The sequence below is a fragment of the Planococcus citri genome, chromosome 2 (genome assembly GCF_950023065.1).
Source record: "Planococcus citri chromosome 2, ihPlaCitr1.1, whole genome shotgun sequence".
Classification (NCBI taxonomy): Eukaryota; Metazoa; Arthropoda; class Insecta; order Hemiptera; family Pseudococcidae; genus Planococcus; species Planococcus citri.
This window is the reverse complement of record NC_088678.1, coordinates 11,106,629-11,116,631: the sequence shown is the minus strand read 5'-3', so window position 1 is coordinate 11,116,631 and position 10,003 is coordinate 11,106,629. Positions and strand designations below refer to the sequence as shown.

General features: G+C 33.8%; 1 protein-coding gene across 1 annotated transcript; it reads left to right on the top strand.

Moving 5' to 3' along the window:
- Window positions 1–2,455: 2,455 nt before the first annotated feature.
- LOC135834606 (uncharacterized) lies at window positions 2,456–9,643 on the top strand. Its single transcript, XM_065348527.1, has 5 exons — window positions 2,456–2,900; window positions 3,183–3,252; window positions 5,418–5,518; window positions 5,641–6,523; window positions 8,862–9,643. Exons 1-5 carry the CDS (start codon window positions 2,823–2,825, stop codon window positions 9,080–9,082), a joined length of 1,353 nt encoding a protein of 450 aa, XP_065204599.1. The 5' UTR covers window positions 2,456–2,822; the 3' UTR covers window positions 9,083–9,643.
- The last annotated feature ends 360 nt before the right edge of the window (window positions 9,644–10,003 follow it).

Sequence of the window (10,003 nt, the reverse complement as noted above, 5' to 3'; positions counted from 1 at the left end):
AATTCACGAATCGTACATTTTCATAATATTTACAACTATGAACTTTTTATTATAGGATTTGTAAAACCATGGAGAAGTAACGGAGTCCAAAACATTTGGTCAAAACGCAACAAAAATATCAAAATATTGTTTGATGTATCATTTTATATGTTTTCGAGAGCACATGAATACGAATATTAACTCAGTTTTTCGAATTGAACTCTCCAAAGCTCCATCCTCCCCCAATTGGTTCCCAAATTTTGCAAATATTGAAAAAATCGCGTGACAATGGTTTATTAGGTATTTGAGAGTTCCGTATTCGAATCTCAGCTTGCTTTTCGATGATCTCGTAGGTAGGTCCTTGTGGTTTAGCGCCGAATACGAATTTCAGCTTATTGTTTTTTCGATTCATCGCATGCTGAGACGCCATCATTGGCTTTCAAAATTCTATTGCTATAACTGAAAGAAGAAGTAAATTCGACTGATTGTGAGTCACGACTTTGGCAACTAGTCAATGAGTTTATTTGACCTCTGGGTCATTCCATGTAAATTCGACCAAAATGGTATTTTGAAAGTTGTGTCTTTCGATTTCGCTGATTTTTTTTACAATATCTACCCACCCAATAAATAAGAAACCCGCAATCAGTTCGGTCCCAGCCCCCTCAGGGGTGGTGGGTGGAGGAGCTTCCATTATTTTCACATTGTCTCGAGGTACTCTGCAACTTCAGCAGCGCATTACTCCAAAGCTATGATACTTTGGTCAAAACTGATTTCACAGTTCAAAAGGACGTTGCATTTCAAACTTTTCAAGCATTTTGAAATTTTCAATAGTTGAAAGTTGAATTTCAAAATGGCGCTGTAAGTCGAAGCTACCAACTAAAATTCTGAAAAAATTTCCATAGTTGTACCTTATGATGTTTTTTCGAAATATTCAATTATCTAGATGGGATCTTCTAATGGAAGGGGAGCACCCCCTCCCCCAAAATCGGGAAAAACTATCAAAAAAAAATCTGGGACATGTGATATATCGAATTGTATGTTTTTGGTAACGCTGAACACAAATATGACGTCAGCTTTTCGATTAGACCCTATCCACGGCCCCCAGCTGCTCCCCAGCTGGGGAGAAAATTCAAAAAAGTGTTTTGTTCGTGTGACACATGAAATAGTATGTTTTTGGGAACGCTGAACACGAATATGACGTCAGATTTTTGTTTCGATACCATCCACGGCCCTCAGAACCTCCCCAAAGGGGGTAAAAGTCCACAATATTTGTTTCATTCAGTCCAATAAAAAATATGACGTCATATTCGTGTTCAGCGATATCGAAAACATACTATTTCAATTTCATGCGTCAGTCACACGAATGAAACCATTTTTTTGCCTTTTAGCCCCTTTGAGGAGGTGCTGGGGGCCGTGGATGGGGTCCAATCAATAATCTGACATCATTTTCGTGTTCATCGTTACCAAAAACATACAAATCGATATATCACATTGCCCCAGATTTTTTTGAAAGTTTTGCCCAATTCTGGGGAGGGGGTGCTCCTCCTCCATTAAAAGATCCCATCTTGAAAATTAAGTATTTCAAAAAAACATCTAAAGGTACATCTATGGAAATTTTTTCAGAATTTTAATTGGTAGCTCCCACTTACAACGCAATTTTAAAATTTGAACTCTCAATTTGAAAGTTCAACTTTCAACTTTTGAAAATTTCAAAATGCTTGAAAAGTTTGAAACGCAATGCTCTTTTGAACTGTGAAATCAGTTTTAATCAAAGTATCATAGCTTTGGAGGAATGCGCTGTTGAAGTTGAGTATCATCTCTAGACAATGTAAAAATAATGGAAGCCTCCGGCCCCCACCCACCCCTCGAGGGGTTTGGGACCAAACTAATTGTGGGATTCTTACTTATTGGGTGGGTAGATATTGTGAAATTTTTTTTAGCTAAATCGAAAGACATGACTGAAAAACGTTGGTCGAATTAGAATTAACATGGAATGACCCCTCTGAATAATTCTTCAAACGATTATTTTTCTTGAAAGTGGAGACTGGAGACCTGTTAAGGTATTTTAAAATTCCACTTTACATTTTTTTGATTTCTTAGAAATTTTTAAAGTCGTTGGAGGCTATATTATGGTGAAGAGAAGTTGAATCAAAAAAATAAGTTGATAGCTATTCATGTACTTATTCAAGCCATACCACATTCAACATTTTTTACATTTTGTCCAGAATTTGGGTCTCCCTACTCGCACCTCCTCCTCAATAGTTTTGTGAGTCTCATCACGAAAAGTTCATTGTTGTGAATAACTGAATACATATACCTAGGTATCTAACCTACCCTAACAATGCTTCCTTACTCCTTTTTTAAATTATCGCTACAAAACTTAGTAGATCTAGGTACCTGAGGTTTTGAAAATCGTGTTTTAAAAAAACCACAGCTTTGAACTTTTGAAATTATTGGCAAATATTTTTGAAACTATTCTCAATGGGCTGCAAAATTACGACTCACCGTACTACACCGATAAAGATTTACCCTCCCTTACCCGAAGATCAGTCAACTATCGTCTATCATTGTGCAAGTCCTAACCTGCAGTTACGTCTGATACGTTGTCTCGTCAATTCAATCGCCTCATTCTCCTTGTTCATTCTGATCTGAACGGATCAATAAGTGTGTCGTGCGAGTACTTGGCGATAACGTTTAAGCATTTTGAAAGTTGATCGTTTTTTTGACAAAAAGTGAGAATATTTTAATTAAATTACCTGTACAACTTTGGTGTACGATTACCGGTCCAACGTTCGCGTTTTGGGTGCTTGTGCTGTTGTGGGTATAAATTCCAATTTCGAAGAATGGCTCGTGCAATGAGGAAAGATTGTTGCGGAAAAACTTTACTGATTGTTGTTTATGTCTTGCTGTACGTTAATTTGGTGAGTACCTCTACCTACTGACGATACTTTTGTTTTTTTTAATAGCCTATGTGTACCTATAGGTATATTTTGTCGAGAAATACATTTATTAGATAAGTACAGAGGACGAGGACTTGATAATACCGTAGCCAAATGTAAACAAATGAATTTGAAAATGAGAAATTACTAATTTGAATTCATCTTGATCGTCTTATTATCCTACATACACGATGTTATTTTAAGCTCGTACCTACCTGATCAATCCAAATGAGCAATTACTAATTTTTGTTGTTTTTTCAATAGATCGTTGATTTATTGGAGTCGTGGCTTAGTACAACTTCGAAAAATGACCCGATTTACTCTTATCTCTTAGGTGAGTACCAAGATGATTTTTTTTTTCAACTAAAATTTGTCACAAAACTTCTAGTCCGGCATATGACAATAGGAGTAATTGCACCCCCTCCCCTCCCGCCGATCCTCCGGGACAACTTTTTTCTTAAAGGGGACATCCTAAGGAACATTTTAAAGCAAACTTGCCTCAAAAAAAGTTGGCCTTACTTACAAAATGGCGGTCATTTTGATTGACAGGTCAGCCGAAATCGCAGATTTTGCGTTTCAACATAGGACCTGCACGAAATTTTTCAAACTTTACAAAGGTAGATCGAAAGATCATGCAAAAATTTATCACCTGTCAAAATTTCAAGTGCTTAAGTGCGTTTTTCGATTTTTGGTGAATATTTGAAAATCCAATTTAGGCCAAAAATGAGGGAAAAAATCAAAATTTCACCAAATTGACCAAGAAAGCTGAAATTTGGGATATACCCTATTTTCAACATGACAAATCGATTGAAAACGGTTTCAACCCGTTTTGAGAAGTTCTGGAGCCTCCAGCAGATTTTTTAAACTCGAAATTCCCACAAAATTCCATCACATTGGAGCTGTAAAGCTAACATTTATTCTAAGAACTGATTTAAAATACGCTACGAAGTACTGCAGGTGAATTTAAAGTCGTTTTGGAGCCTCCAGCGTTTTTTTGAAAATTCCTGAAGCCTCCTGCAGATTTTTGAAACTTTAAATTTACACAAGATTTCATCAAATGGAGATGGAAAGGTAAAATTTACTCTATACTCCAATTTTAACACCCTCTGAAAACGACTTCAGGTAGGTTCAAGTCATTTTAGGACCTCCAGCCACTTTTTTGAAAATTACTGGAGCCTCCAGCAAATTTTTGAAACTTTGAATTTTCACAAAATTTCATCAAATGGAGATAGAAAGCTGAAATTTACTCTACACTCCAATTTTAACACCCTCTGAAGACGACTTCAGGTGGGTTCAAGTCATTTTAGAGCCTCCAGCGACTTTTTTGAAAATTACTGGAGCCTCCAGTAGATTTTTGAAACTTGAAATTTCCCCAAAATTAATTTATCAAATGGAGTTGGCAAGCTGAAATTTACTTCGCAGACTACATGGTGGTTTCAAATGGTTTTGAAGCTTCCAGCTACTTCTAGAAAATTTCAATTTTCCAAAAAAAATGTCATACAACCTTTCAAAAAGTCGCTGGAGGCTCCAAAACGACTTGAAATCCACCGGCAGTCCACTTCGTAGCGTATTGAAATTAGTTTGCAGAATGAATTTCGATTCTCCACCTCAGTTTGATGAAATTTTGGGGAAATTTCAAGTTTCAAAAATCTGCAGGAGTATTCAGGAATTTTCAAAAAGTCGCTGGAGGCCCTAAAATGACTTGAACCCGCCTGAAGTCGTCTTCAGAGGGTGTTAAAATTGGAGTGTAGAGTAAATTTCAGCTTTCTATCTCCATTTGATGAAATTTTGTGAAAATTCAAAGTTTCAAAAATCTGCAGGAGTCTTCAGGAATTTTCAATAAGCCGCTGGAGGCTCCAAAACGACTTGAAATTCACCTGCAGTACTTCGTAGCTTGTTGAAATCAGTTTTTAGAATAAATGTTAGCTTTACAGCTCCAATGTGATGGAATTTTGTGGGAATTTCGAGTTTCAAAAATCTGCTGGAGGCTCCGGAACTGCTCAAAACGGGTTGAAACCGTTTTCAATCGATTTGGCATGTTGAAAATAGGATATATCCCAAATTTCAGCTTTCTTGGTCAATTTGGTGAAATTTTGATTTTTTCCCTCATTTTTGGTCCAAATTCGATTTTCAAAAATTCACCAAAAATCGAAAAACGCACTTGAGCACTTGAAATTTTGACAGGTGATAAATTTTTGCATGATCTTTCGATCTACCTTTGTAAGGTTTGAAAAATTTCGTGCAAGTCCTATGTTGAAACGCAAAATCTGCGATTTCGGCTGACCTGTCAATCAAAATGGCCTCCATTTTGTAAGTAAGGCCAACTTTTTTGGGGTCAAGTTTGCTTTAAAATGTTCCTTAGGATGTCCCCTTTAAGAAAAAAGTTGTCCCGGTGGATCGGCGGGGGGCGTGCAATTACTCCTATTGTCATATGCCGGACTATTCAGTAAAATAGGTACCAGAGCGACCACCAGCAGTAAAATTTTGTTTTCTATTTAGGATATTCCATGGCTTCCAATATTTACGTAGTCGTAGCACGCATGTCGATTCGAGTGGTACAAATTTTGGTATTCTTTGCTGCTACTATAACGATCATTAAGGTGAGTTTGTGAAATTTTTGTATAGGTACTTGGAAACTACTTTTAATTAATTACTTATTAGTTTTTTTATATCATACCTAGATACCTGACAATGTTGCTCATTTTTTCCATTTCGCTTTCAGAGAAAACCTTCCAGTCCCTTATTATACATTTGCGCGGTATTTGTACTCCTGGAAATGTTCTACTACATTTATGCGTTGATTTCGTTGAACTGTGAAAATATTACCAGCTTTGAGCAGTTTTCTCGTATCCGAGCAATCGAAGACAAGAAGAAATCCCCAGATAGCAATCACGAGTTACACAAAGAGAAATCCTCAGATAGCCTCGACGAGTTTATTCGTAATTTGACAATCCAAAACAAGCAGGAATTAGATAGCTGGAAAAAGTTTATTCCTAATGCGGTCATCCAAGACAAGGAGGAATCCTCAGATAGCAATAATCACGAGTTTTACAAACAGAGATCCTCAGATATCCTCGAGAAGTTTTCTCATCGTAATTTTACAATCCGAAACAATAAGGAGAAATTATCAAATAGATGGAAAAAGCTTTTGCTTAAAGCCAAAGCGGCCATTGAAGACGAAGAGGAATCCTCAGAAAACAATGACCAGTTTTACGACGAAGAAGAAACCTCAGATAGCCTTGAGGAATTTGATCGTAATTCGACAATCCAAAACGAGGAGGAATTATCAGATAACTGGAAGAAGCGTATTTTTAATTCGGTCATCGAAGACGATGAGGAGGAATCCCCAGATAGCAATGACGAGTATTACGATGAAGAAGAAACGGAAACCTCAAATGGTTTAGAGGACTTTCTTCGTATTTTGGCAATCAACAAGGAGGTCTTAGATAGCGTGAACAAGGTTTTTCGTAAGACGGTCATCGAAGTTCAGCACTCAGAATACTCGAGTACGACGACAGCAAAACCGGAGCATGAGTTTCAGAAAATTCGTATCGAGTATTCGAATACTCTGTACGGTTTGGACTTGGTATTCGCATTGATTCTGAGTAAGTAATTTTCAAGAATTATACGTTTACGAGTCCTTGATTGGTTGCGTTAGAATCGAAATTTTGTTCAAATAGCAAAAGAGGTTTTGGTGTTGGGGTTTTTTCAATTTTCGACTGATTTTGAAAATTACCGAAATAATTTACTTATTCGAATATTTCCAACATATTTTCGTGACCATCTGAAGCGGTGATAAAATTTGCCAAAATTTCATCAGTTTCTAATACTTAATTAACTAATAATTTCTTTAGTGTGTTGTTTTTTTTGGATCCTTTTTTTTTATTTCGACGATTTTTTACCTTGGCAAAATTTTGCTGTTTAATTGATTTTACGGGCATGTGCTCTTTTATTACGAGCTTTTTTTTTAAAAATAAATTTTGAATAATTTTAATGCGATTGTTTTAACGTCATTTATACTTAGTAACTTTTGGTTACTTTTCCTAAATTTTGATAACTATAAAAGTTACTTTTTTTGAAAAAATTCCAAGAATTCTATTTTTCCAAATCTTGGTTTAGTTTTTTGAGAAAAAAAAAAATAAAAAAATGTTTTTAATATCTCATTTAATTCCAAAAATCGCTGAAAAATTTCGCTTTTTGCAGAATGTCTCAAAAATCCTCACTTTTTTTTTGAATAACTTGCCATAAAATTTTGCCTTTCTACTAAAAATTTCCAAAACTTTCGTTTAATGAAATTAAATATCCCTCTTTTTATATAGGTAGAATTGTGCAAAAGTTTAACTTTTTTGCCAATAATTGCCAAACTACTGGCTTTTTGTTAAAAGTTGCCCATAATTTTCATATTTTTTTACCAAAAATTTCCAATTGTAAGTCTCAATATTTTCTGAAAAATACTGAAAAGACCTGCTTTGTGCTGAATTTCTCCTTTTTGTCATAAACTGCTCAACATTTTTTTTCAAAAAAACTTAAAAATTTTTTTTAAATGTCAAAAGTCTTTCTTTTCTCCAAAAATTGCTAAAAAACCTTGTTTTTTTTTTTAAAAAAATTTATTGTCAAAAGCATTAGGTAGGTACTGTTTGCCCAAACATTTCGTTTTCTACCAAAAAATTGCAAAAAGATCTCTCATTTTTCGAAAAAAAAAATTTCGAAAAATTGGTTTTTTGTCATTAATTTGAGAAAACACTTACTTTTTGTTTACATTATTTTTGATGTATAAAATTATAGGAAACTTCTTTAACAAAAATTTCCAAAACCTAATAGCTCACATTTTTGCTAAAAATCGTCAAAAGATTTCACTTTTTCACAGAAGGTTGTTTTTTAGCCAAAATAGTGAAAAATCTCGTCATGAGTTAAAATTGTCAAAAAATCTCTTTTTTGTCAAAAACTACTTGAATTGTCAAAATCTTACTGTTCTTTCAAAAATCCTCATAAAGTTTCATTTTTCACCATAAAATTGCGAAAAGATCTCATTTTTCGACAAAAAATTTCGAGGAAGTGGTGTTTTTTTGTATAATTAGTTGAGAAAACACGTTAACATTTTTCAAGTATAAATTACAGAAAACTTCTTTACCAAAAATTGTCTATAATGTCTCACATTTTTACTGAAAATTGTCAAAAGATCTCACTCTTTCGGGAAAATTAGACAGAAGTTTGTGTTTTTGGTAAAAGTTGTCAGAAAGCCCTGTTTTTACTGCATGTAAAATTGTCGAAATCTTGCATCTTTTTAATTCATTCATTCAAAAAGTATACTGGAAATTTCAGGTTTCTTCTCATAATGGTTTTGTTTTTCACTCAACTGTCGAAGTGTTGCTATTTTTTACCATAAATTATCCAAAACTCTCGTTTTTTTTTCTAGCAAAAATTTGTAAATAAATCTCACCTCGTTGCCAAAAATTTCGAAAAAGTTTCACATTTCTGTCCCAAATTGTTAAAAGACATGTCTTTTGCCAAAATTGTCAACGTCTAGCTTCCTGCAAAAAAAAAAAAAAAATCAAAAAGTTTCTCTTCGTTCAAAAGTTGCTCAAATTTTGCCACAATAGGTAATTCGAACAAGATTTGTCGAAATGTAGAAAAAAAATTGAATAAAAAATGGTTTAAAACTGATTAAATGGTATAAAAACACAAAAATTAAAAATTACGTAAAACTGACGAAAATTTTACCAAAATTCAGCATTAGAAGAATCATTTTGCAAAACGCAGAAAATCGACGTATATGCAATAAAAATTGAAAAAATTGTCTAAAATGGAATAAAATAAAACATAATTAAAAACTGATTTAAAAGGTACAAAACGATCATTTATTTGATAGATATATTTACATAGATACGATAAAATTTCATCATCACTCCATATAGTTAATGTATTATTGGTTTCTTATTTCAGTTCTCAAAGCTTTCTCAGTGATAGTGATTTATATCTGCATCGTCGAATTGAAACAAAGAGAAGTCCATCCATCTACCGTCAATGCTGCCCAGTTTATCCAACCTCAAGCTCATCTCTACCCCTATCCCGAAGCTGTACGGTCTACTCATCTTCATTCCAATTCCCAACCATATTCTCAATATCCTGTTCAGCCTTGTGTGAGTGGAGTTGGGTCCAATTGATTCATTAGGTATGAGGTTACGAAAAATTGTCAAGCTTTGTAGAGATTGCAGTCGAATCTGTTACGAATGTGATTTTTATTGATTTGTTCTTAATTTCGTATATTATGCAGAAGATTTTCTATTTTGTTTTGTTTTGATTTGTTATTTTTTAAAATATTTTTTTTTGAGTATTCACTTAATGCATGTAATCTTATTAAATTGTTTCACTGCAATTTTCTGTAGGTACCTATTCGTTTTTCAATACTGTACCTAGTTTTATTGTCAAGAAATTAGAAGTCATTTTGAGGAGATTGGAGTTGAATCTCATGTGTTTTTTTTTTAATTCGATTTTATCAACTCGTATAAGCAATTTTCATTTTTTTTTTCGATTTCGTTCGTCAATCCATATGCATATCAAAGGTACTTAATAATTTTAGTTGACTTTTTTCAATAATTTTATTTGTTTTGTGAGTTGATTGTAAGTACGTATACTTCCTTTCATTGTTTAGAGAGTCGAGTTAGAGCATATTATTACAATATTTTATAATTTTTATAATCTTAATATAGGTACTTGTAAATTTATGAGCGCATTTTAACTTTGTTTTAAAACTGTGTAGTCGAAAGTATTCGCATTGATTTCGATAAATTGTGGCTAAATTCTTTGAAGAATGGATACCTGATTTTGTCGCATGCGACACTCCAATTCGCTTTCAAAGTTCATACTGATACCTATTCGTATTTTAGGGCTTTCAAAAACCTGATATCTAAACCACATAAATCACACGATTTTTTTCAATCTTTACAAAATTTGAAAATCACGATCAAATGGGCTAAAATTAAAAATTCTTCAAAAACGCTCGAAAAATTTCGCGTTGAAATATGGGATTTTCTCACGAAGTTTTAGCCCATTTTTAAACGATGACGAGGTCACTTTTGAATGAT

Excerpts from the sequence above, each read along its gene's own strand:
- LOC135834606 (XM_065348527.1), top strand. The coding sequence starts at position 2,823 with ATGGCTCGTGCAATGAGGAAAGATTGTTGCGGAAAAACTTTACTGATT. Across the intron at positions 5,519-5,640 it reads CTACTATAACGATCATTAAG|AGAAAACCTTCCAGTCCCTT; the intron begins GTGAGTTTGTGA and ends TTTCGCTTTCAG. Across the intron at positions 6,524-8,861 it reads GGTATTCGCATTGATTCTGA|TTCTCAAAGCTTTCTCAGTG; the intron begins GTAAGTAATTTT and ends TTCTTATTTCAG.